Below are 27,982 nucleotides of genomic sequence, written 5' to 3' on the forward strand. Positions count from 1 at the left end.
TTCCTAGGAAAGTTATAGAACAAATCCTCCTGGAGGCTTGTCATGGTTTGGGCTGGGTTGGCCAATGACAAGACAACAGATGCTCTCCCCCACCTCTCACTCTAAGGAGAGGAAGAAGAGAGATAAAGAGATTTGTGAGTTTAGAAAAAAACAAAACTACTTTAATGAAATATTAATAATAAAATAAAAAGGAAATAATGAAATAGATACGATATATACAAATATACACAAAACCATATCAAGCTCCCAGGGAGATGTCGCTGGCAGGCACTGGGGAAGTTCCAGACTGGACTCAGTGGCAAATGAGAACTGGAACACAATGACCGGGATCAAAAGGAAGATGAGCTGATGGGGTCCTCCTCAGACATCAGTCATTGAAGAAGAGCCCACTGGAGAAGAGCCAACCTGACCTCTTTGCTCCCTCAGCTTTTATACTGAGGATCCATAACTTCTAGCCGCTGTAGGGTAACTGCAAAGCCAGCTGGGGAATATCAGCTGGCACAGACTCATGGACAAGCCCGGGGAGCAGGCTGAGCTGAAGCACTGGGTCCATAGCAGCAGTCCTGGCAGACGGGGGTCAGTTTTGCTGCTTGCAAGTTTGGAGGAACGAGCACCATGGTGTTCCTTCTGCAGGAGACCCTTCACAAGCTCCACTGCCAGTCTTCTCTCCCCAGCAAAGACTTCCACCGCTTTGCCATCACCAGCAGCGAGGTAAGGAGGCAGGATGAGTCCAGACACGGGTGTCTTCCCAAGCGTTCGCTGATGCTGACACCAGTGAGGTAAAAAATAATTTATTGCACTGTTATGCTTCTGGAAAGGAAAATCTCTGTTGGTGCCGAAACTGCACAACACCCTGGAAAGCTGTCAAATGGCCTTATAGTAACGCTGAAAGATATTTTGAAAAGTGACATAATTTAAATCCTTTCATTTATATCGAATGCTCTTTCCTGCCTGCTGTTCCTCCTGTTTGTTCACCAGGCTGGTATACATACACTTGAGGCAGCTGACCCTCTGGTTCTCATCTTGGGAGGCAGCTAAGGAACATTTGTCGCTGCTCTGGTTGGCCTGGCTTATTCCCCAGTTGGATGTGATGGCGTGAGCATTGCCACTTCGGACCCTGCCCCCCCGAGTCCTTCAGTTTAAAGCCCACCTCACTAAGTTGGCTATCCGGCTGCCAAAGATTCCCTTGCCTCTTCTAGACAGGTGGATCCCATCCCTCCTTAACAGGCTATAGTCATCAAAGAATATCCCATTGTCATAAAAGCCAAAACCCTCATGATGGCACCAGCCATGAAGCCAGAAGTTGATATGCATTATACGTCTATTTCTGGCTGCACCCTTTCCTCTAACTGGCAAAACGGAAGAAAAGATAACTTGGGCACCAATACTTTTTGCTTGCACCCCCAGGGCTTTGTAGTCTTCCTTGATTCTGCCCAGGTTCCAGCTTGCGGTGTCATTTGTGCCCACATGACAGAGTGACAGTGGATAGTAGTCCATGCTCTTGACAAGTTGTGGCACCCTCTCAGCAACATCTCAGACCTTAGCTCCCGGGAGGCAGCATACCTCACGTGACTTCCTGTCAGGTTGGCAGATGGGCGCCTCAGTGCCCTTTAACAGAGAATCACCCAATATGAGCACTCATTGTTTCTTTTTGTGGTATCCGCTGTGTGCTGCTGGTGTAATTTCTCCTTGCAGACCTTGCTCGTGGGTGTCTACAGCTGTTAAAGCTTCATATCTGTTTATGGTTGTGATGCTGGAGGGTGGGGACGGAAGCAGAGTCCTGCTTTTGTGGGTCACCAGGGTCCGAGGTGCCTCATTCTCAGCAGTGTCCACTACAGGAACATGGTTATGAAACCACTTATCTATTTCCATCTCAACCCCTCTAATACTGTGCAGCCTTTTAACTGTTTCCTGCAACTCGGCCACTTGAAGCAACAGATCATCAACCGGTGCACATGTTTTGCAGGTACTTCTCTCTTCTCCAGGAGAAGGGTCTGGGCATTTGTTGCAACCTACCATCTGTACTGAAGTCTCCTTCCTTACCAGTTCCGTCTGGGTGGAAGGACTGGACATCTCAGGGGCTTTCTCTGTAGAAACACTGGTTTTAACTCTGAGGCAAGTGCCCACCATTATGGCAGAGACCTAGAGCACTTCCCTGGGCTGTGGGCCTACAAGTAGGGTGCATGGCCCTTCTCACATGCCCTTCTGCGCAAACTGCTGTGTCCTCTCAATCCCTGTTTGCATGTCCTGTTCGCAGCACTCTTGGTCGATAGCACTCCCTAGGGCTGTTTAAATCTCCCACAGTTGCTCCTGGCAATGCCCAAGCTGCGTCAGCCTCTCTTGTGAACACTGCCAACTCCTGGCGAGGCTCTCTGCTCTTTCTCGGTTTCCCTGGCTCTGGGAACCCCCCTGTACACCTCGATCTTGCGCTCAGCCACAGAATTTACCATTGCCACAGCTGCATGCCTTGCCGACTGAGTAATGAAGATACTTGTGAAATGGCCATATGAGAAGAACTTATTTTCTCTTAAAATGATGTTTTGAGAATTATTAGTCTTTACTAGAGCATATGTTTGTGAAAGTTGTATCCTCACTTTACAGAATCATGTGCCTCAGACAGAAGTAAAGGCAGATTTAGGTGGCTTGCAGCAGCAGTAAACCTGTGACTCCTCAACAATACACTTCTACACAGACCTCCACCACTCCTCATCAAAAATAAACACAAACATAATACAATCTAAATGGAGCTACTTTTGCCTCTAGCAAGGATTTACATAAAATTCTAGTCAGACGCCAAAATTACCTGTTAGGAATGCTATTCAGGCACAGAGGCACAAAGGTGGGTGGGAACCCATATTACAGACTCAGAGGGAGGGACACCCTGTCTAGGGCTCTCCCAGGACAGCCTCAGCCCCAGTGTCTAAGTATGAAACCTATCAAGATGAGTCAACACTGGAATACCTTTTATATTGAGGGGGAGTGCTGCCTAAGGGTATGGGATGCAGGGGAAAAACATTTCAGGATTGCACAGAATTTATTATGGGATGTTCAGGTGAGGAACCAAAGGTGGGGAAAGGAAAGGATTTAGGTGATTTAGAGAGGAACACGTATGGGAAAATAGAGGGGTAAGGGGATATAAAAGGACGGTCTCGTGTAAATAAGTGACTGGTCACTGTGCTTGTCTGGCCACAGGTGATGTAATGGTAACTTATTGTCTGAAAAAGGGGAAACAGTCTGGGAAAATAAAATTGCTCTGAAAGAACAGAAAACATCATCATCTATTGGCTATCCCAGGTGAAAAAAAGAAATTAACAGCATCTATTGGCTCCTGGAAGTGGTGGTGTCCTACACCCTCTTATGTCTCTATGATCTAAAAATGACTTAATTTTTATCCAAAATGGAGCCCCTCTCTCTGAGAACTTCCCGTGCTGCATGTACTTTTCCTTTCCTGAACAGGTTGAATTCTCCACACAAGCTTTCTATGAGCTCTTGCACTCTCACCGGGGACATCAGGCTGACTCCAGATTCTATGACACAGATCATCTCTGAAATGAGACTCTGTCAGTTATCCCATTGGTCCTCCTTTGGGCCCACTTTTGGGGTCAGGTCAGTTGTCCTCTCACCTCTGGGATGGTTAGGTCCCCCTCTGGGATGGTTAGATCCCCCTCTGGGATTGGTTTGTCCTCCCCTGTGGGATGGTTTGGCCCCTTCTGAAATCAAATTCACTTCATACTGTATGTTAAGGAGTGTTACGAATGCTTTGAACTTAACGATGGTGATAATGGGGTTGAGTGTTTATGGGTAAGAATCAGGGGCAGGGCTAACAAGGCGGATATCGTAGTAGGAGTCTGTTATAGACCGCCCAATCAGGATGAGGAGGCAGATGAAATATTCTATAAACGGCTGGGAGAAGTCTCAAGATCGCGAGCTCTTGTCCTCGTGGGGGACTTCAATTTGCCGGACATCTGCTGGGAATACAATACAGCAGGGAGGGAACAGTCTAAAAGGTTCCTGGAATGTGCTGGGGATAACTTCCTGACACAGCTAGTGAGAGAGCCAACTAGGGAAGGTGCCCTGCTGGATCTGTTGTTTGTAAATAGGGAAGGTCTTGTGGGGGATGTGAAGGTTGGAGGTTGTCTTGGGAACAGTGACCATGAAATGATAGAGTTTTCAATTCTGCGAGAAGCAAGGAGAGGGGTCAGCAGAACTGCTACCTTGGACTTCCGGAGGGCGGACTTTGGGCTTTTCAGGAGCCTGGTTGACAAAGTCCCCTGGGAGGCAGTCCTCCAGGGCAAAGGAGCCCAGGAAGCCTGGATGATTTTCAAGAAGGAAGTCTTAAAGGCGCAGGAGCAGGCTGTCCCCATGTGCCAGAAGACAAGCCGTCGGGGAAAAAGGCCGGCCTGGCTAAACAGGGAGCTAGTGTTACAACTTAGGGAAAAAAAGAGGATCTATGGCCTCTGGAAGGAAGGGCAGGCCACTCAAGACGACTACAAAGAGGTAGTTAAGCTATGTAGGGAAAAAATCAGGAGGGCCAAAGCCCAGCTGGAGCTAAACCTGGCGTCTGTTGTCAAGGACAACAAAAAAAGCTTCTATAAATATATTAGCAATAGGAAGAGGACTAAGGATTATCTCTGTCCTCTAGTAGATGGGGCCGGCAACATAGTGACCAAGGATGAGGAAAAGGCTGAGGTACTTAATGATGTCTTTGCCTCAGTCTTCAGCAGTAGGACCAGTTGTTCCCTGAGCACCCAGACCCCTGAACTAGAAGACAGGGATGGGGAGCAGAATGAAGCCCCTCTAATCCAAAGGGAAATGGTGAGGGACCTGCTCCAACACCTGGATGTGCACAAATCTATGGGGCCGGATGGGATCCACCCAAGGGTATTGAAAGAGCTGGCGGAGGTGCTCGCCAGGCCACTTGGTATCATTTATGAGCAGTCCTGGACAACCGGGGAGGTCCCAGTTGACTGGAGGTTAGCAAATGTGACACCCATCCACAAGAAGGGCCGGAAGGAGGATCCGGGGAACTACAGGCCAGTCAGTCTGACCTCGGTGCCTGGGAAGGTCATGGAACAGATCCTCCTCAGTGCCATTACACGGCACATGCAGGAGAACAGGGTGATCAGGCCCAGTCAGCATGGGTTTGTGAAGGGCAGGTCATGCCTATCAAACCTAATATCCTTCTATGATAAGGTGACCCACTTAGTGGATGAGGGAAAAGCTGTGGATGTTATCTACTTGGATTTTTGCAAAGCTTTTGACACCGTTTCCCACAGCATTCTCCTGGAGAAACTGGCTGCTCATGGCCTGGACAGGTGTACTCTTCACTGGGTAAAAAACTGGCTGGATGGCCGTGCCCAGAGAGTGGTGGTAAATGGAGTTAAATCCAGTTGGTGTCCAGTCACAAGTGGTGTCCCCCAGGGTTCGGTGCTGGGGCCGGTTCTCTTTAATATCTTTATCAATGATCTGGATGAAGGGATTGAATGCACCCTCAGTAAGTTCGCAGATGACACTAAACTGGGCAGGCGTGTTGATCTGCTTGAGGGTAGGTTGGCTCTGCAGAGGGATCTGGACAGGCTGGACCGATGGGCTGTGACCAATGGTATGAGGTTCAACAAGGCCAAGTGCCGGGTCCTGCACTTGGGTCACAACAACCCCATGCAGTGCTACAGGATTGGGGCAGAATGGCTTGAAAGCAGCTCGACAGAAAAGGACTTGGGAGTGTTGGTTGACAGCCGGCTGAACATGAGCCAGCAGTGTGCCCAGGTGGCCAAGAAGGCCAACAGCATCCTGGCCTGTATCAGGAATAGTGTGGTGAGCCGGACTAGGGAAGTGATCATCCCCCTGTACTCGGCACTGGTGAGGCCCCACCTCGAGTACTGCGTTCAGTTTTGGGCCCCTCGCTACAAGAGGGACATTGAGGTGTTGGAGCGTGTCCAGAGAAGGGCTACAAAGCTGGTGAGGGGCCTGGAGGACAAACCTTATGAGGAACGACTGAGGGAGCTGGGGTTGTTTAGCTTGGAGAAGAGGAGGCTGAGGGGAGATCTTATCACCCTCTACAACTACCTGAAAGGAGGTTGTAGAGAGATGGGGGCTGACCTCTTCTCCCTGGTGACAAGTGATAGGACGAGGGGAAACGGGTTCAAGTTACGTCAGGGGAGGTTTAGATTAGATATTAGGAGACATTTTTTCACTGAAAGGGTTATTAAACATTGGAATAGGCTGCCCAGGGAGGTGGTGGATTCACCATCTCTGGAGGTGTTTAAAAAAAGGGTAGATGGGGCACTGAGGGACATGGTTTAGAAGTGGCTCTTGTCAGGGTAGGCTAAAGGTTGGACTCGATGATCTTAAAGGTCCCTTCCAACCTCAACAATTCTATGATTCTATGATTCTATGATTCATACCAGTATTACAGATCATAGAATCACAGAATGGTTTAGGTTGGAAGGAACCTTAAAGATCATCTAGTTCCAATCCCCCTGCCATGGGCAAGGACATCTTTGACTAGACCAGGTTCCTCAAAGTCCCAGCCAGCCTGGCCTTGAACACCCCCAGGGATGGGACCTCCCCTCCACAACTTCTCTGGGCAACCTGTTCTAGTGCCTCACCACCCTCACAGGAAAGAATTTCTTCCTAATATCTAATATAAATCTACCCTCTTTCAGTTTAAAACCATTACCCCTCATCCTATCACTATGCTCCCTCATACAGAGTCCCACCCCATCTTTCCTGTAGGCCCCCTTCAGGTACTGGAAGGCCTCTATAAGGTCTCCCCGGAGCCTTCTCTTCTCCAGGCTGAACAACCCCAACTCTCTCAGCCTGTCCTCATAGGAGAGGTGCTCCAGCCCTCTGATCATCCTCGTGGCCCTCTGCTGGACCCATTCCAACAGGTCCATGTCCTTCTTGTGTTGAGGGCTCCAGAGCTGGACACAATACTCCAGGTGGGGTTTCACCAGAGCGGAGTAGAAGGGAAGAATCACCTCCCTCGACCTGCTGGCCATGCTTCTTTTGATGCAGCCCAGGATGCGGTTGGTTTTCTGGGCTGCAAGGTCGCATTGCCTGCTCATGTTGATTTTCTCATCCACCAGCACCCCCAAGTCCTTCTCCTCAGGGCTGCTCTCAAGCCATTCTCTGCCCAGCCTGTATTTGTGCCTGGGATTGCCATGACCCAGGTGCAGGACCTTGCACTTGGCCTGGTTGAACTTCATGAGGTTGGCACGGGCCCACCTCTCAAGCCTGTCCAGGTCCCTCTGGATGGCATCCCTTCCCTCCAGCGTGTTGACTGCGCCCCACAGCTTGGTGTCATTGGCAAACTTGTTGAGGGTGCACTCAATCCCACTGTCCATGTTTCCGACAAAGATGTTAAACAGCCCTGGTCCCAGTACTGATCCCTGAGGGATGCCACTCGTCACTGGTTTCCACCTGGACATCAAGCCGTTTACTGCAACCTTTTGAGTGTGGCCATCCAGCCAGTTCCTTATCCACAAAGTGGTCCATCCATCAAATCCATGCCTTTCCAATTTAGAGACCAGGATGTCTGGGGTTGTACTCAATGATCTCCAGAGGTCCCTTCCAATCCCTATCATTCTGTGATGTTGTGCAGGACAGTGTCAAATGCTTTGCACAAGTCCAGGTAGATGATGTCTGTTGCTCTCCCATTATCCACCAACACTGTAACTCTGTCGTAGAAGGCCACCAAATTTGTCAGGCATGACTTGCCATTGGTGAAGCCATGTTGGCTGTCACCAATCACCTCCTTATTTTCCATGTGCCTTAGCAGAGATTCCAGGAGGATCTGCTCCATGATCTTGCCAGGCACAGAGGTGACACTGACCGGCCTGTAGTTCCCTGGGTCTTCCTTTTTTCCCTTTTTGAAAACGGGGGTTATGTTTCCCCTTTTTTCCCAGATGGAGCAATGCACTTCACTCATAGAGAGAAGCAGCAATACATTTATTGATATACAACAGAGATTTAACAAAGTTTGATAGTAAATGCGACAATGATTTAACAAGATTTGAGATGGTGAGGCACACTTGGTTATTTACTGCACAGAGGACAGGGTCAGACAGAGCTGTCAGGGAGACCCTCCTGTTGAGTCAAGGTTTCGGAAAGGACCCCCTGGCTTTCTAAACTCCTTCTCAGAGAGGAGTCTAGGGGCGGCTGGATCCAATCCTAGTCCCAGACTCGGTCAACGGTTTGTGTCTAAAGGATTCTATATGCGCAATCCTTTATCTCACTTAGCTAAGATTTCAAAGTTTAGCATGCTATCAGTCACTTACTGAGTGTGAGAAACGCTCCTTATCCAATAACCACAGCTCAGGCAGTGATTGATACGAAGCACATTTTATTTAAACATTCTTGCAAGAAGGGGTGACCTAGCAGGTAGGCACACCTGAGGTCCCAAAATAACTTCTTTTTATTCCCTATTCCCGGCCGAAGTTTCCCTCCCCTGTTTCCCCACTGGCTAGGTACTCCAGGGTTTACAGCCTATCCGATTCGCCTAAAACTACTCCCGTTCGCTCCGCCTCTGTTTACTTCTCCCCATCACCCCTCCTAAACCCCTTACTTCACCTGTTTCTTTCTTCCCTGTTTTGGTATTATTGCCCATGGTTGCTGGTCTCAGTTAAATGTTCATCCTCCCGTTGAAATACCGATCCAGCATAGACTGGTTTCTCCTTTGTCTAAGGGATGAGCATTCTTGCATGTTTCCTGATAAGCCTTTGTGTTATTAATCATTCCCTGGCCACGTCTTGCAGACTGGCCAAGTTGATCCTCTGCAAAAACAATACCTAAATTTTTCTTACACGAGGATCTGTTGTGTCAAGGAATCTCTCAGTCTCCAGAAGTAAACGTAACCTTGAGTGGGCATCCCTGCTCAAGGGGAGATCCTGTCATGCAGCCTGCTGCCGTTCAGGAGAGCTGAAAGGGCTCTTGGGCTGTTCACTTTTTATGTGGAGGTAAGATGATTGACCTATAGTCATATTTGCGTATTGACCATAGTACCAGTATGGTGGTGAGGTGGGCAAATTGCTCAAGTTAGCCTTTGGCTATTGTGTTATCTGTCTCCCTGAGACCACATTTGAGCCCTGAAACCACCTTTGAGCCCCAGATGCCACCATCATGACTAAATGCATCCATTAGACCACCACGGGTAGTTATCGCTTGGGCATTGTTACAGGAGATAAAGGTCAGGTTGGCACCTGGAGAGGGGGAGCACACTGTTACACCTTTTCCAGTTAGCGGGAACTTCACCAGACTGCCATGACTTTTCAAATATAATGGAAAGTGGCTTAGCGACTTCATCCGCCAGCTCCCTCAGGACCCGTGGATGGGTTTCATCAGGTCCCATGAACTTGTGTACCTTCAGGTTCCTCAGATGGTCTCGAACCTGATCTTCTCCTATAGTGGGTGGTTCTTCATTCTCATAGCCCCTGCTTTTGCCTTCTGCGACTTGGGCAGTGTGGTTAGAGCCCTTGCCGGTGAAGACTGAGGCGAAAAAGTCATTTAATACCTCAGCCTTCTCCATATCCTGGGTGACCAGGTCTCCCGTTTCCTTCCGGAGAGGGCCCACATCTTCCCTAGTCTTCCTTTTATCTCTGACATACTTACAGAAGCTTTTCTTGTTGTACTTGATGTCCCTGGATAGATTTAATTCTGTCTGGGCTTTAGCTTGCCTAACCTGGTTTCCTGGTTCCTCGGACAGTTTCTTTGTATTCCTCCCAGGCTACCTGTCCTTGCTTCCACCCTCTGTAGGCCTCCTTTTTGCTTTTGAGCTTGTCCAGGAGCTCTTTGTTCACCCATGCAGGCCTCCTGGCTTTTTTGCCTGACTTCTTTCTTGGCATGCACCGCTCCTGAGCTTGGAGAAGGTGATCCTTGAATACTAACCAGCTTTCTTGGGCCCCTCTCCCCTCCAATGCTTTTTCCCATGGTACCCTGCCAAGCAGGTCCCTCAAGAGGCCAAAGTCTGCTCTCCTGAAGTCCAGGGTAGTGAGATTACTGCACATCTTCCATGCTGCCCTAAAGATCTTGAACTCCACCATTTCATGGTCGCCGCAGCCAAGGCTACTCTTGAGCTTGACACTCCCCACTAGCCCCTCCTTGTTGGTAAGGGCAAGGTCCAGCATGGCTTCTCTACCATCTGAAGAAGAAAGTTGCCATCGACACATTCCAAGAACTTCCTGGATTTCTTGTGCCCCGCTGTGTTGTCCTTCCAACAGATATCGGGGTGGTTGAAGTCCCCCATGAGGACCAGGGTCTGTGAACGCAATGCTGCTCCTGTCTGTCTACAGAGGACCTCATCCACTCCGTTGTCCTGGTCAGGTGGCCTGTAGCAGACCCCTGCTGTAATGTCCCCTGCCCCTGTGTTCCCTTTAATCTTGACCCATAAGCTCTCCATTGGGTCTTCATCCATCCTGTGAAAGACTGGAACGTGTCATTTTACATGGTTGCCATATAAGCTTTTCCTGCCCCCTTGCTGCTTGGGCAGTACTTGGCTCATCATAGTTATTGTGCTTCAGCAATTTTGGAGTTAACAGCGCAGGCTCCAGTGGGCCCTGGGGTAGGCAGGCCACCTGATCAGGATGGGGAAGCTGATGAGGCTTTCTACAGACAGCTGAAGGTAGCCTCACAATCGCAGGCCTTGGTTCTCATGGGGGACTTCAATCACCCCGATGTCTGCTGGGAAGACCACACAGCCAGGCATGCACAGGCCAGGAGGCTCCTCCAGTGCATTGATGATAAATTTTTGACACAGGTGGTGCAGGAGCTAACAAGGAGAGGAGCACTCCTGGACCTGGTACTGACAAACACACAGGGACTGGTGGAGGACATGAAGGTTGGGGGCACCCTAGGTTGTAGTGATCATGAAATGATAGAGTTCAGGATCATGAGTACTACGCACAAAACAAGTAGGATTGCAACCTTGGACTTCAGGGGGGCTAACTTTGACCTCTTCAAGAAACTGCTTGGAGAGATCCTGTGGGCTAGGGCTCTGGAAGGCAAAGGGGCTCAAGAGAGCTGGTGGGTATTCAAAGACCACTTCCTCCAAGCTCAGGATCGGTGCATCCCTAAGAGCAAGAAATCGGGCAAGGGACGCAGGAGACCTGCGTGGTCGAGCAGGGAGCTTCTGAAAAAGCTCAAGTGGAAGAAGGGACTGACCCCTTGGAAGGATTACAAGAATGCTGCCAGAGCGTGCAGGGATGAAACAAGGAAAGCCAAGGCCACCTTGGAATTAAACCTGGCCAGGGATGTCAAGCTCAACAGGAAGGGCTTCTACAAGTATATTGGAGGCAAAAGGAAGACCAGAGAAGTTGTGGGCCCACTGCTGAATGAGACAGGAGCCATGGTGACGGAGGATGCGGAGAAGGCGGAGTTACTGAATGCCTTCTTTGCTTCGGTCTTTACTGCTTGGGCCAGCCCTCAGGAGTCCCAGACTTTGCAGAAAGTAACAGGGAAAGAGGAAGACTTCCCCTTGTTTGAGGAGGATCAAGTGAGAGATCAGTTAGGTCAATTAGACATCCACAAGCCCATAGGCCCCGATGGGATGCACCCGAGAGTGCTGAGGGAGCTGGCAGAAGTCATTGCTGGGCCGCTCTCCATCATCTTTGAAAGGTCCTGGAGAACAGGTGAGGTGCCTGAGGACTGGAGGAAGGCCAATGTCACTCCAGTCTTCAAAAAGATATGGGGGGGAAGGGGAGAGACATTGAGGTGCTGGAGCGAGTGCAGAGGAGGGCAATGAAGCTGGTGAAGGGCCTGCAGAATAAATCTTACGAGGAGCGATTGAAGGAGCTGGGACTGTTTAGTTTGAGGAAGAGGAGGCTGAGGAGAGACCTCATCACTCTCTACAACTACTTGAAAGGACATTGTAGAGAGGTTGGTGCTGGTCTCTTCTCACAGGTAATTAGCGATAGAACAAGAGGGAATGGCTTCAAGCTGCAGCAGGGGAGGTTTAGGCTGGACATCAGGATAAAATTCTTCCCAGAAAGAGTGGTCAGACACTGGAATAGGCTGCCCAGGGAGGTGGCGGAGTCACCATCCCTGGATGTGTTTAAGAGTCATTTAGATGTGGTGTTGGGGGATATGGTGTAGGGGAGACCTTTGTAGAGTGGGGTTGATGGTTGGACTCGATGATCCCAAGGGTCTTTTCCAACCTAAATGATTCTATGATTCTCCTTGCCGAGGAGACCAGCTCCAGTGCAGGTAAGTCTGTACCGGGGAAGGGAATCGTGGCAAAAAAGGCCGGCAAGGGGGCTCGGTTTTGAGGCTTTTCAAGCCAGGAAAAGCAGCCAGCCAGAGCTGGTACCCGGCACTTCCGGGGGGCGGTGACAGCTGAGGAGATGTGGGGCGGAGCCAGCGCCCCCGGCGGCAGGTCTGAACGAGGAGGGGGTGGGACCACTCCCCCCTCATAAAAGCAGCCCTTCGGGAGCACACTGAGCAAACAAGCAGTGAGTGGGTGTTCCCTGGGTGTCACCTGTGGAACCACCTGTGGAACCACCTGGGAACACCAGAGGAGGGTGTGTGTCGGCAAGGTGACATCAGCAGCAGGCAGCCACTGCAGAGTGTGGTGCGGGACGGGTGACTGCGAGGGGAGGAACAAGGGGAGAGCAGGCAGGCTAGGTAGACCGCAAAGAAAACATGGTCTCCACTCGGTCTGTAGCCAAAGCCAGAAGGAATGAAGTGACCCAAATGGATGTGATGGAGAGACATGCAGCTGGTCAAGGTGATGAGCTGCATGGAATGTCTGTCACTCTGGCAGGAGGACAGCAAAGACAGTGCCTGTGTGTGCTGTGACCAGGTAAATGATCTGCTCAGCCTGGTGGCTGAGCTTAAGGAGGAAGTGGAAAGACTGAGGAGCATTTGGGAGTGTGAAAGGGAGATTGATTGGTGGAGCCACACCCTGCTGTCCTTAGGGAAAAAGCAGCAGGAGGAGGCTCCATGAGAGGCAGAGGATCCCCTGCCCTCTTGTCACCAGGCAGAAGGAGGGGAACTGGGAGAGGATGGGGGAGAATGGAAGCAGGTACCTGCTCGGGGCAGCAGGAGAGCCCCCTCCAGACCCCCCATGCCCCCCCAGGTGCCCGTACAGAACAGATATGGGCCTCTGGAGATAGATGAGGAGGGAACTAAGGGTGCTGATAAAGCCCCATCCAGGGAGTCGCCAAAGCAGCCAGCTCCATGCATTAAGACTGCTTCTGTGAAGAGCAGGAGGAGGGCAATAGTCATAGGGGGGCCCATTCTGAGGGGAACTGAGGGTCCCATATGCAGGCCGGACCCTTCCCACAGGGAGGTCTGCTGCCTCCCTGGGGCCCGTGTTAGGGATATAGCCAGGAAGCTTCCTGGCCTGATATGGCCCTCAGATTACTACCCTCTTTTGATCTTACAGGCAGACAGTGAGGAGCTGGAGAGCAGAAGTCTGAGGGCAATGAAAGAAAGACTTCAGGGCCTTGGGACGGCTTGTCAAGGGTTCGGGAGCACAAATTGTGTTCTCCTCTGCCCTTCCAGCTTTGGGGACTGACGAATGGGTGAACAAGAAAATCGTACGGATCAACACCTGGCTCCGAAACTGGTGCTACGAGCAGGGCTTTGGGTTCTGTGATCATAGTTTGATGCGCAGGACAGTGGGCCTGCTCGCTAAGAATGGGAAAACCCTGTCCCAAAAGGGGAAAAGGTACTAGGCCAAGAGTTAGCAAGGCTCATGGACAGGGCTTTAAACTAGTATCGAAGGGGGAAGGGGATAAAACCAGGCCCACTAGTAACGAGCCTAGGGATAAAGGGCCAAGGATGGGGGTGAAACCGGTGGCCCAGCTCAAGTGCATCTACACGAATGCACGTAGCATGGGCAACAAACGGGATGAGCTGGAAGCCATTGTGCAGCAGGACAGCTATGATGTAGTGGCCATCATGGAAACGTGGTGGGATGACTGTCACGACTGGAATGCTGCGATGAATGGCTATAAGCTCTTCAGAAGGGACAGGCAAGGGAGGAGAGGCGGGGGTGTGGCTCTGTACATTAGGGAATGTTTTGATTGTATGGAGTGATTCCAGTGATGATAAAGTCGAGTGTTTATGGGGAAGGATGAAGGGGAAGGCAAATAAGGGAGATGTGCTGGGAGTATGCTAGAGACCACCCGGCCAGGATGAGGACACAGATGAAGTATTCTATAAGCGGCTGGCTGAAGTCTCGCAGTCGCCAGCCCTTGTTCTGCTTGGGGACTTCAACCTGCCGGGTATCTGCTGGAAATACAACACAGCAGAGAGCAGGCAGGCTGCGAGGTTCCTCGAGTGCATGGAAGAGAACTTCCTGACACAACTGGTAGGGGAGCCTACCAGGGGAGGTGCCTCGCTAGACCTACTGGTCACAAACAGAGAAGGACTAGTGGGAGATGTGGTGGTCGGAGGTCGTCTTGGGTTTAGTGATCACGAAATGGTCAAGCTTTCAATTCATAGTGATGTAAGGAGGGGGGTTAGCAAAACCTCCACCTTGGACTTCCAGAGGGTGGACTTTGGCTTGTTCAGGACACCGGTTGAGAGAGTCCCTTGGGAGGCAGTCCTGAAGGGCAAAGGGGTCCAGGAAGGCTGGACGCTCTTCAAGAAGGAAACCTTAAAGGCCCAGGAGCAGGCTGTCCCCAAGTGTCGCAAGTCTAAAGGGCGGGGAAAATGGCCAGCCTGGATGAATAAGGAACTTTTTAAATAGGAATAATAGGACTTGGGAATAAAAGGAGGGCTTACCACCTTTGGAAGAAGGGACAGGCAACTCAGGAGGAGTACAGAGATCTCGTTAGGTTATACAGAGAGAAAATTAGGAAGGCAAAAGCCCAGCTGGAGCTCAACTTGGCCACTAACATTAAGGACAACAAAAACAGTTTTTATAAATACATCAACAGAAAGAGAGCCAGGGGGAATCTCCATCCCTTACTGGATGCCGGGGGGGAAAGTTGCAACCAAGGACGAGGCGAAGGCTGAGATACTGAATGCCTTCTTTGCCTCCATCTTCAATAGTCAGACCAGCTGTCCCCAGGGGGTTCAGCCTCCGGAGCTGGAAGATAAGGATGGAGAGCAGAACAACCCACCCATAATCCAGGAGGAAGTAGTCAATGATCTGCTTCTGCACCTAGACGCACATAAGTTGATGGGGCCGGATGGGATTCACCCAAGAGTACTCAGGGAGCTGGCGGGAGAGCTCACCAAGCCTCTCTCCATCATTTATCAACAGTCTTGGTCAACAGGGCAGGTACCAGATGACTGGAAGGTGGCTAATGTGACGCCCATCTACAAGAAGGGTCGGAAGGAGGATCCGGGGAACTACAGGCCTGTCAGCCTGACCTCGGTACCAGGGAAGATCATGGAGAGGATCATCTCGAGTGAGCTCTCATGGCAAGTGCAGGGCAGCCAAGGGATCAGGGCCAGCCAGCACGGGTTTAGGAAAGGGAGGTCCTGCTTAACCAGCCTGATCTCCTTCTGTGACCATGTGACCCGCCTTCTGGACGCGGGGAAGGCTGTGGACGTTGTCTATCTGGACTTTGGTAAGGCCTTTGACACCGTCCCCCACAGCATTCTCCCGGAGAAGCTGGCAAATCATGGCACAGACAAGCGTACTCTTCGCTGGGTTTAAAAACTGGCTGGATGGCCGTGCCCAGAGAGTTGGGATTAATGGGGTGAAATCCTCTTGGCGGCCGGTCACCAGTGGTGTCCCTCAGGGCTCAGTTTTGGGGCCGGTTTTGTTTAATATCTTTATCAATGATCTGGATGAGGGGACTGAGTGCACCCTCAGTAAGTCTGCAGATGACACCAAACTAGGTGGGAGTGTTGATCTGCTTGAGGGTAGGAAGGCTCTACAGAGGGACCTGGACAGGCTGGATTGATGGGCCAAGGCCAGCTGTGTGAGGTTCAACAAGGCCAAGTGCTGGGTCCTGTATTTTGTTCACAACAACCCCAAGCAATGCTACAGGCTTGGGGCAGAGTGGATAGAAAGCTGCCCAGCAGAAAAGGACCTGGGGGTGCTGGTGGACGGCCAGCTTAACATGAGCCAGCAGTGGGCCCAGGGGGCCAAGAAGGCCAACAGCATTCTGGCTTGTATCAGGAACAGCGTGGCCAGCAGGAGCAGGGGAGTGATGGTGCCTCTCTACTCGGCACTGGTGAGGCCTCACCTCGAGTGCTGTGTTCAGTTCTGGGCCCCTCTGTACAAGAGGGACATTGAGGTGCTGGAGCGTGTCCAGAGGAGAGCTACCAGGCTGGAGAGGGGTCTGGAGACCAGGGCATATGAGGAGAGGCTGAGGGAGCTGGGCATGTTTAGCTTGGAGAAGAGGAGGCTGAGGGGAGACCTCATTGCCCTCCACAACTACCTGAAAGGAGGGTGGAGAGAGGTGGGTGTTGGCCTCTTCTCCCAGGTGAATAATGACAGGACCAGAGGAAATGGTCTGAAGCTGTGGCAGGGGAGGTTTAGGTTAGATATTGGGAAGAATTGCTTTACTGAAAGAGTGGTCAGGCACTGGAACAGCCTGCCCAGGGAGGGGGTTGAGTCCCCAGCCCTAGAGGTGTTTAAGAAACGTCTAGATGTGGCACTTCAGGGCATGCTCTAGTGGCAGAGATTGGAGGTTGTTTGTTTGTTTGTGGGGTTTTTTGTTTGTTTTTGGTGTTTGGGTTTTTTTTTGGTGTGTCGGACTTGATGATCTCAGAGGTCCCTTCCAACCATGAAGATTCTATGATTCTATGAACACTTATTTCATAGAACTGTATTTAGACAAAATAATTTTGATAATTAAAAATAATGGATTCTTCTCAGTAGTTTCACTTGTATAGATTAACAACATAGGCTTTTCAGGAGAAATCTGATACTGAAATCATAACTCAAGTGTCAAATTCAACACAGCTTTAAGTATGTGATTCCCATCGGCATCTCAAAAATTGTTCTACTTTGATCTGGAAGCTGCCCATTTAATGCTTATCAGGGCTAAATACGAGCCATTAGATAAGGAATCAGCAATAGAAGAAACATTAGCTTTAAGTCACGCTGAACTCCAAAGATTTGATGAACAAAATGGTAAAAGAAAAAGGGGGGATTGTAATAAATAGAATCATGTTTGTTAATCAAATCAGGCTTTCTTAAAGGCTGGTGAAAAATTACAATGTTTTGACTCTCCACATACTTAAATCGCAGGCATCCGGTGTGCTATCTGGTGCGCTTTGACACCTCAATACCTAAATCGCAGGCATCTGGTGTGCTTTAACACTTCAAAGGGAAGAGCTAAGTTGTGCGATAAGCTGAAAAGAGTCACCCAAAGGACACCGATAAAGATGAGGAGCCTTCAGCCTCACGACCACCAGGAGGCGGGACAAGACCGACCCCCTAGCAACACGTCGCTCAGACACAGAATATACCAGGATTGACACATATACGGGAACCAGAAGAGTATATAATCAGCTACTTTCGGGAAGTGGGTGTGCGCCGTTGGCGGAGCAAAGACTCCCCGGCCGCCCAGCGCTGTTTTGCTTGCTGCCGCTTGCTTAATAAACTAATTTGATTAATTGGACTGGTTCCTGTCAATTATTGGGCCACAATCTATAACAAATTTGGTGCCGTGACTCGGATAGAGGCAATTTGGCTGTAAACCTCACGGGGGGGGGGGGGGGGGGGCGCCCCGCTGAGTAAGCGGCCCCTGTTGGGGGTTTTTACACCCAAAACCTCTACCGACGAACTCGAAATTCGGCAGCAAGCAAATAAAAGCCGGCGACCCCGTAAACTTTGTGCACGAAGATCCGAACGAAGACTCAGGAGTGAGTAAGTATAGGCCGGTGATCTGTTCGGTTGGGTATCCCGGAGTGTGCCTGTGTGAGACGTCCACTTGAGGACGAAGCAAGTGCGGTTCCCATCTCCCGCAAGGGACTGGGCCACGAACAGGGGGAAAAGATTGTGTGTGTGTGTGAAGGCACTCCGGAAGATGGGACAGAAGAAAAGGAAGCCTTCTGATCCCATGGGTGGGTCGGTGCCTAAGGTTAGGTTACCCCAGATACCGCCAGACAGTCCGTTAGGATTAATGATTAAATATTGGGATGATTACCCTTCTAGGCAGGGTAAGGATAAAGCAAAAATGATACATTATTGTATGGAAGTTTGGGGTGGGAAGCAAATTAGAAGTGACCACCTGTATTGGCCCGTTTTTGGGTCCTTTGAAGATTGGATATGCCGGGCTTTACATATTTTATGTTAATTCTAAGGAACCCTTTAGCCTGGAGGAGAGTGAATATGCACACTTGTGGATAAGGTCAGAGACTGGAGTAAATCTATATCACTTGAGAGAGAAGAAACAGGGGGGTAGGAAAAAACCCTGGGATGAGGACGAAATCCCTACCTCACCCCCCCCTTATGTACCACCAGCACCACCGCCACAGCCTTCACCGCCCCCAACAGCGCCAGACTTTTTCAATACAGATTCTCCCTCTGGTTCTTCTGAAACTAGACGAGTAACTCGAAGTCAAACTAGGATGGGGGAGGATAAAAGTAACTTATATCCGCTTAGAGAAGTTGCTATGGGGGGAGCGCAACCTGGCATGGGATATGTTTCTGTCCCTCTGAACTCCGGGGACGTTAGGGAATTTAAGAAAGAAATGGGAAACTTGTTAGAGGATCCCCTAGGAGTTTCAGAACGGGTAGACCAATTCCTAGGACCCAACATTTATACCTGGGATGAACTGCAGGCCATATTGGGCATATTGTTCACTGCAGAAGCAAGGGAAATGATCAGGAGAGCTGGGATGAGGATTTGGGACCAACAACATCAGCAGGGTCCTGCAGCAGATATTAAATGGCCTCTTCAGAGACCTAATTGGAATAACCAAAACGAAATAGACAGAGGCCATATGCAAGATCTGAGGACCATAATTGTCCAGGGGATAAGGGAATCTGTCCCTAGGGGACAGAATATAAACAAAGCCTTTAGTGAACATCAAAAGAAAGATGAAACCCCTACAGAACGGTTAGAGAGATTGAGAAAGAACCTCCAATTGTATTCAGGGCTGGACCCTAGTACACCGGTAGGGCAAGCCTTGTTAAAAACCCAATTTGTAGCTAAATCATGGACGGACATTAGAAAGAAGCTGGAGAAAATGGAGGATTGGCAGGATAGGGGTTTGGATGAATTGTTAAGGGAAGCCCAGAAAGTGTATGTCCGCAGGGAGGAGGAAATACGTAAGAAACAAGCCAGAACGTTGGTAGCTGCAGTCAGAGAAGGGCAAAGGACGTCAACCCCTGGAAAAGGGTTTGAAACTCGCCAGATAAGACAGGAGACCCGAAAACCTTTAAGAAGGAGAGAATGGGGAACTGTGGTTTGTTTTTATTGTGGAGGAAAAGGGCATGTTAAAAAGGACTGCAGAAAGAGAATGATGGATGAGAAAATGTTCAAAGAAGACTAGGGGTGTCAGGGGCTCTATTTGCTGGGAACCCGAGAAAAAACAGAGCCCTTGATAAAACTAGAAGTGGGTCCCCAGCAACAAGAAATTGAGTTCCTAGTGGACTCGGGAGCAGAAAGATCTACCGTTCAAAAATTGCCCCAAGGATGTAAAATATCCTCGGCGACTATACAGGTCATTGGAGCAAAAGGAGAACCTTTTGGAGTACCCATAATAAAGGATGTGTTTTTTGAAACCCATTCTAAGGTAGGGATGGGGTCCCTGCTACTCATGCCTGAAGCAGACTATAATTTATTGGGCCGAGATTTGATGATTGAATTAGGAATTGGCTTAGAAGTAAAAAAATGAAACACTAAAAATTAAACTGTGTCCCTTACGAGTAATAGATGAAGAGAAAATAAATCCTGAAGTCTGGTACACCCCGGAAACAGTAGGTAAGTTAGATATTGAACCCTTTTCAGTAACAATAAGGAACCCAGAAATACCAGTCAGGATAAAACAATACCCCCTTCCTAGAGAAGGGAGGCTAGGTTTGAAACCTGAGATCCAAAGATTACTTGAAAAGGGGTTGCTAGAACCCTGTATGTCTCCTTTTAATACTCCCATCCTGCCTGTAAAAAAGCCGGATGGAAAATATAGGTTAGTACATGACTTATGAGAAATTAACCAGAGAACAATAGCTAGATTCCCGGTGGTGGCGAATCCACACACCCTCCTGAGTCAAATAGGGCCCGATAATCAATGGTATAGTGTAATAGATCTGAAGGATGCATTCTGGGCATGCCCCCTCAAAGAAGATTGCCGAGATTACTTTGCTTTTGAATGGGAAGACCCAGATAACCATCGGAAACAACAATTACGGTGGACGGTATTGCCCCAAGGGTTTACCGAATCTCCGAACTTGTTCGGACAAGCCTTAGAACAAATCCTGAAGGGATGTGAGTTAAGTGAAGGAGTCACACTGGTCCAATATGTGGATGATTTGCTCCTAGCTAGTGATAGCGAAGAAAAAGTGAGGCAGGAAAGTATTAAGTTACTAAATTTTTTGAGTTTACAAGGATTGAAGGTATCAAAATCAAAACTACAATTTGTTGAGAAAGAAGTAAAATATCTGGGACACAGATTAAGCAAGGGAACTAAGAAATTAGACTCCGAAAGGGTGAATGGCATATTGTCATTACCGGCTCCTAGAACTAAAAGACAGGTTAGGCAATTATTAGGTCTCTTTGGCTATTGCAGGCAATGGATTGAGAACTATAGCAAAAAGGTGAAGTTCCTCTATACCAAATTAACTAAGGATGGATTATTGAAATGGTCGGAGGATGATGATAAACAATTAGAAACACTGAAAACTGATTTAGTAAATGCCCCAGTTTTGAGCCTGCCAGATGTAAAGAGACCATTTTATCTATTTATCAATGTTGATGAAGGGACCGCATTTGGGGTATTAGCACAAGAATGGGCAGGAAGAAAGAAACCTGTGGGATACTTATCTAAACTCCTGGACCCCGTAAGTAGGGGTTGGCCTACCTGCCTTCAAGCGGTAGTAGCCGCAGCCCTTTTGGTAGAGGAAGCCCATAAAATTACCTTTGGAGGAGAATTGAGGGTATTATCACCTCACAACATCAGGGGAATTTTGCAACAAAAAGCTGACAAATGGATAACAGACGCCCGGCTCCTAAAATATGAAGGCATCCTAATCTCCTCTCCCAAACTGGAACTCGAGGTAACAAGCGTGCAGAATCCAGCACAGTTTTTGTATGGGGAGCCGAGTGACAAAATAAATCATGATTGTCTTTACAACATTGAGGAGCAAACGAAAATCAGACCAGATTTAGATGAGGAAGAACTTGGAGAAGGAGAAAAGCTATTTGTAGATGGATCATCCCGGGTAGTTGAAGGAAAGAGAAAATCAGGATTTGCAATCATTGATGGAAAAACATTTAGTATAATAGAATCAGGACCTCTGAGTCCTAGTTGGTCTGCACAGGCTTGTGAACTATATGCTGTATTAAGAGCCTTGCAACTTTTAAAAGGTAAAATTGGAACCATATATACGGATTCAAAATATGCCTTTGGCGTAGTGCATACTTTTGGAAAAATTTGGGAAGAAAGGGGTTTAATAAATTCTCAAGGAAAAGGATTAATACACCAGGAATTAATAATCCAGGTCTTACAAGCATTACGAGGACCAGCGGGAATAGCCGTAGTACATTTAAAAGGACACCAAAAAGGATTAAGCCCATTAGTCAGAGGAAACAATCTTGCTGATCAAGAAGCAAAAAGAGCGGCATTAATGGTGATCCAGACTAAAAGAACTCGGGAGGACTGTATAACTTGTGGAAAGGAATCAGACAAATTCCCATGTTATGAGTGTTGGAAGGATTTTGGAATCGATGCAGTCCCTTGCAGATGTCTAATTTATGATGGATGTGACAACCCCAAGTATAGCCATTGCCATCTACACAGAAAAATTCACTCAATCCTGAGTTTTACAGTGCAGGAAAAAGATAAGCTGACTCAGATGGGAATCAGGGAGACAGAAAAAGGAAAGTGGAAACTCCCGGATGGCCGTGAAGTTCTCCCAAAACCTCTGGCTTTGAAAATCATGCAAAAATTCCATGAGAACACCCATTGGGGAACTCAGGCGTTAGTGGATCAGTTTGCCACAAAGTATATGTGCATTGGTGTATACAATATAGCAAAGAGAATAGTTAGCGAATGTATGACATGCAAAAGGGTCAATAAACATCAGTTATGGGGGAAAAAGCCCTGGGGGGAAGAGAACTGGCTCACAGACCATTTGCTAAAATCCAGCTAGACTTCACTGAACTTCCAAAGGTGGGACGATATAAATACTTATTAGTAATCATAGACCACCTAACCCATTTTGTGGAAGCATTCCCGACAGCTAGAGCCACCGCTCAAACCGTAGTGAAGACTTTGCTGGAAAATATAATCCCTAGGTATGGATCCATTGAGGTAATAGACTCTGATAGGGGCTCACATTTTGTTTCAAAAATAGCAAGGGAAGCTCTCTCCTCTTTGGGGACAAAATGGGAATATCATACTCCCTGGCATCCACAAAGCTCGGGAAAGGTAGAAAGAGTAAATGGGGAAATAAAGACACAGCTCACAAAATTGATGTTAGAAACTAAGATGTCATGGGTAAAGTGCCTCCCCTTAGCACTATTGAATATAAGAACACAGCCCCGAACTGATGTAGGAATTTCCCCCTTTGAAATGTTATATGGGATGCCATACGATTTAGAAATTCCGCAGGACCACCCCCAACTTGAAAATTCACAAATTAGACCTTATATAATTCAACTCATGGCCAGGAGAGTAAAGCTGCGGAATAAGGGCTTAGTAGTACAGAGACCCCCCTTGGATGTAGCCATGCATAACATAAAGCCAGGAGACAAAGTGCTAATCAAATCATGGAAAGAGTCCTCATTAACCCCCGTTGGGAAGGGCCCTATCTCGTTTTACTCACCACAGAAACAGCCATCCGGACAGCAGAGAGAGGCTGGACCCATGCGAGCCGCGTAAAAGGACCATTAAAAGACTGTTCTTGGGAAGTGACAAGCCCGCCTGGAGATCTGAAGATTGCCTTCAGGAGGTTGTAAATGGACACACATATAACTGTGGTACAAGTGAGCGACTACAGCATATCGGTGGGGTACGGTTACGGTGATACAGGGGACATAAGAATCAAGTGTGACATTCTGAGCTGTAATTGTTATCCTTTTTATTTGTTTTATTTGTAAAGGGTGTCGAGAACGGAGGGGGACCCATTGGCGTTACGGGATACCCCCTCGAGGGGTTTGCCAACCTTGTGGGGACAAAGAGCGTGAGCTCACCAAATTGGCTCTAGACATAAAAATATTTAATGGTGAAATCCAGGAGCAATCTAGTGAATGGCGGGAGATATTTGCACGGGGTATTAAACCCGAGTACGATTGCTATCACCCTAGCGAGCCTGCTCCATTTGTAATTGACATTATTAAAGTGTGTTGTCGCAAGACACTTAAAGGGGTTCAGTGCGATTCACCTGAAATGCACAGAAGCAAGCGACTAAAAATTGCATTTATTCTCCTGAAGACTACCCCTGCTGCCGAGAAGATGATACCCCTCGTGGCTCGAAGCAACCGAGTCGACAAGCGAGGCAGAGGAGTAAAAAGCTGTGGAGAACAGAACCCACAGAGTGGGACTGTACAAAGACACTGGGAGGACTGCCTCAGTGTTAACCAAGGGAATCGCACGAAATGCCCCAGGAGGAGTGATAGCACTGAAAAGGACTGGGTAACTGGAGTGAGTGTTCAAACTAAACTTATCAACCGGCCGGGTTTCCACCCTTCTCGCCACACTCTAATTCTAATTTTACTAAATCTTGTAGGTGTCTTATTGTTTGCACAGCAAGGGGGGTTGTGTGTTGCTCTGGATGAGGAATGCTGCGTATATGCAGATCACACTGGAGTAGTTAGAGACACCATGACAAAACTACAAGAAGGATTAGAAAAAAGAAAGAAAGAAAGAAAGAGAAGCACAGCAAAGTTGGTATGAATCTTGGTTCAATTATTCCCCATGGATGACTACGCTATTGTCTACCATTGCGGGACCTATGATACTATTAATTTTGGGATTAACCTTTGGCCCTTGTATATTGAACAGAGTAATTGAAATTGTAAAGGGCAGACTGGAAGCTGCCCATTTAATGCTTATCAGGGCTAAATACGAGCCATTAGATAAGGAATCAGCAATAGAAGAAACATTAGCTTTAAGTCACGCTGAACTCCAAAGATTTGATGAACAAAATGGTAAAAGAAAAAGGGAGGATTGTAATAAATAAAATCATGTTTGTTAATCAAATCAGGCTTTCTTAAAGGCTGGTGAAAAATTACAATGTTTTGACTCTCCACATACTTAAATCGCAGGCATCCGTTGTGCTATCTGGTGCGCTTTGACACCTCAATACCTAAATCGCAGGCATCTGGTGTGCTTTAACACTTCAAAGGGAAGAGCTAAGTTGTGCGATAAGCTGAAAAGAGTCACCCAAAGGACACCGATAAAGATGAGGAGCCTTCAGCCTCACGACCACCAGGAGGCGGGACAAGACCGACCCCCTAGCAACACGTCGCTCAGACACAGAATATACCAGGATTGACACATATACGGGAACCAGAAGAGTATATAATCAGCTACTTTCGGGAAGTGGGTGTGCGCCGTTGGCGGAGCAAAGACTCCCCGGCTGCCCAGCGCTGTTTTGCTTGCTGCCGCTTGCTTAATAAACTAATTTGATTAATTGGACTGGTTCCTGTCAATTATTGGGCCACAATCTATAACAAATTTTGCTTGTTCCCTCTGCTGTTCTGTTAAACTGCCTTTGTCTCAACCCAAGAGTCTTGCCTTTTTCTTCCGATTCTTCCTGTATTGGGAAGGCCCGAGCGAGCGGCACGTGGTTCTTTGTTGCCGTCTGAGGCCAAACCACGACAGTCCTTTTTGGCGCCCAACGTGGGGCTCGAAGGGTTGAGATAACGACAGAATCCAACTAGAGCTTGAAAAAACGAATTTTTTGTATGCATTTATTTTATTAGGTAAATAGTCGCTGGTCATCATGTTGCTTGGTTTGTTCTCATGGCTGGGTTATGTAAATTCCTATATGGCTTATGTACTCCCTGCAGTGCTGTTTACTGTGTCTGGAAGAGGGATGAGGATTATCATTCTGCTGTCCTGTGTGATATCTGTTTATGATATGATAACATCACTGTTCAGACAGGTATTTTGGGGTGTTTATGTGGTTTTGCTGTCCTGCCCATACCTTGGGCACCGTCTCTCAGAATTTATTAATAATTACACCCAGTCTGTGGGGGAAACGGGGGGGGGGGTGCACTTTCCCCAGCTCTTTTGCCTCCCTTTTCTCCTTCGGGTCAGGTATGACAGCTTTTGAGAATTTTGAATATCTTTGGGATACTCAAACCAGCATGTTCCTAGTGTTATGTCTCCTGAATACGTTCCAGGTCCTCTTTAGGGTTAAGCGACTATTTTAAGACTACCACCCGGAGATCTGCTCCGAGGCTGGATAGTCTGGGGTGGCACGGCATGTGGGAGAACATGGGCAGGTACCTAGAGAACTTCTCACCTCCAGTGGTCTGGGACTTCACCCCTGAACAATTACAGGACCCTGATAAAGTGGTAGAATATTTGAAGGGAAAATGCTGTGGCTATTCTAGAGAGGCACAACTCACCGCACTGTGCTGGGCCCTGGCCAGTATCTACCAGGCACTGCTCAGAATTATGCAGCACCCTCAGGGGGAAGAGATGGAAACCAGACCGGCAGACACTGTGGCTAGCACAACCCCTGCGGCGGACACTGCGGCTACTCCAACCCCTGCGGCGGACACTGCGGCTACTCCAACCCCTGCGGCAGCCACTGCGGCTACTGCAACCCCTGCGGCAGCCACTGCCGCTGAACCAGGGAACCAACCCGTGCCAGTATCAGTTGCCCCCATACAGAAGAAGAAGTACATGAAGAAATCAGTTCGCTTAGTAAGAGATGATGATGAACCAGGGTCATCACGAGAGCAGGAGGAAGAGGCAGAACCAGAGATAATTACTCGATCCCTGTAGGAATGTATCTGAGAGAAAACGGTCACGTGAGCCAGCCTCCCTACTATGAGAGATTAGATTAAGGGCAAAACAGGTGGTAGAAGATGGAATTAGTACATGGGAAAAACGGGAACTGAGAAGGTAGAAAACATGTTGTGCTAATGACTAAGCAATTGACTATGTGAATTCTTGTAACCAATCTGATGTGTGAATGAACTGCATGGATAGCGTGTGGACAGTGTAACGAGCTAATCAGAAATAAGCAAGTGGCGTGTACGGCTACAACACAGGGTATAAAAGATGATGATCTGTGCTTAATAAACGGCTTCTGTTGATTCACGTTGGATCGTCTGGAGTCCAGTTATTTCTCCTCAGATGGTGACCCCGACGTGATACCGATCGGCACTTGGCTTGAGCAATGGAACGCGAGGGGCGGAAGACCCAGAAGGAGATCCACCAGCTGGAGGACGGCTCAGCTGGACTGAGACCAGGCGGATTGGGCGGCAATCCGGAATAGAGGAAACAGACGACGTGGCCACGGACACCCAGAGAGAGGTGAGCAGCCAGGGCAGGAGATGGGGCAACAAGTAACAAAAGAAGAAGGGGCTATATTAAGACTTCTCCTGCATATCCTCTCTAAGAGAGGGGTGAAATACGATGAGCGTATGCTCCAAAGGTTGTTAACCTGGTGCAGAGAGAACGGATTCGCACCAGAGCCCCAGACAGCTTTTAAACCAGAAATATGGGAGGCTGTTGGGAAAAAACTGTGGGAAGTGATAAGTAAAGGAGACAAAGAGGCATCACCGTTAGCGACGACATGGTGGTTGGTGTTATCGACCTTACAAGATATGAAGGCGGAGCGAGCCACGGCAGCCGGGGCTTTTGCAGCATTACAACCCACGGGAGGGGGATCGAACAGGCCAGGTCCGAAGGTCTGGGACGATCCCCTGCTGATCCCCTCTGCTCCACCTGAGGCCGATGGAGGAGGCAGAATGTCAGCAGAGAAGGACAGAGCCGGAGCTGTTTGCTCCTGACATTGCCCACCTCACCCCCTCCCCTCCCCAGTTGTCTCCCTGAGATAGAAGTGCTGGTTTTGTATGGCTGCTGTGTAAGTGTGTGTGGGCGCCAGCTTATACCTGCTGATCAGCATGTGTGCTACCGTTTGCTTTTTGTTGTGTGCAGTGTCGTTAGGTGACTCCCCTTGAGCAGGTGTTCTGCCCGGTGTGGTACTGTTCTCGTATGCAACTAGGGCTGACACTCCGTCAAGTGAAGAAGTTTGTATATACACCATGTTTAGACGTAAGGCGAACGCGCCCCAGGTAGATCCACCAGGATGGGCTGTAGAACCGATGGAAGTCCTGAAATATTGGGGGAGTTTTCACGAGCCGACACGTTTACACTCTCGGGAACAGCTCGTCCGTGGAGGGCGTATGGCTGGTTGTTTGTTGTTTGTCTATAAGATCATGGTTGATTGGGAAAAGGAGTTGAGACAAAGTCTATAGGATGCTCTGTATGAAAATGAGAAACTTAAGGAAAAATGAGAAACTGAGCTCTTGTTGCAAAGGCAGACTTTTATGTCAGTCGTAAGTGATGGAAAAAAAAAAAAGAAAAAGAAAAAAGAGAAAAAAAACGAAAAAATGAAAAAGAGAAAAAAAGAGAAAAATGAAAAAGAGAAAAAAAGAGAAAAAAGAAAAAAAGAGAAAAGAAAAAAAAGAAAAGAAACTAAACAGGAACAATTAGATGGGAAATGTGCCACGTTAGCACAAAAGTATGCCATACGCATTACGAGAAAGCATCAGAAAAAGAGAAATAGGACACCTGATTCAAAGCAGTACCATAGAGATATGTTTTTGGGTTTTTTCCTCTATGTGTCTATGTTATTGCATGCCTTAGTAGATTGCTCTGTGTTATACCCTGCGAGACTAAAATGAACCCCAGCAGAAGCGGTCTCTTGAGCAAGGGGGTGGAATAT

The 27,982-nt window shown here is 48.4% G+C and overlaps 1 protein-coding gene across 4 annotated transcripts in view; it reads left to right on the forward strand.

Annotated features, from left to right (window-relative positions):
• The window catches only part of LOC141735439 (uncharacterized), a 43,496-nt gene extending 23,433 nt beyond the window's left edge, over nt 1-20,063 (forward strand). Inside the window, exons 2-3 of one of the 4 annotated variants that reach the window (XM_074568197.1) lie at nt 3,457-3,606; nt 17,153-20,063. In XM_074568197.1, the coding sequence (XP_074424298.1) occupies nt 18,478-19,404 (927 nt within the window). In that variant the 5' untranslated portion in view covers nt 3,457-3,606; nt 17,153-18,477 and the 3' untranslated portion in view covers nt 19,405-20,063. Of the gene's footprint in view, nt 1-3,456; nt 3,607-12,447; nt 12,513-17,152 lie in introns of those variants that run through there. The other 3 variants (XM_074568199.1, XM_074568198.1, XM_074568196.1) reach the window with 3 other exon arrangements.
• The last annotated feature ends 7,919 nt before the right edge of the window (nt 20,064-27,982 follow it).

This window comes from Larus michahellis, chromosome W (assembly GCF_964199755.1).
Source record: "Larus michahellis chromosome W, bLarMic1.1, whole genome shotgun sequence".
NCBI classification, from domain to species: Eukaryota; Metazoa; Chordata; class Aves; order Charadriiformes; family Laridae; genus Larus; species Larus michahellis.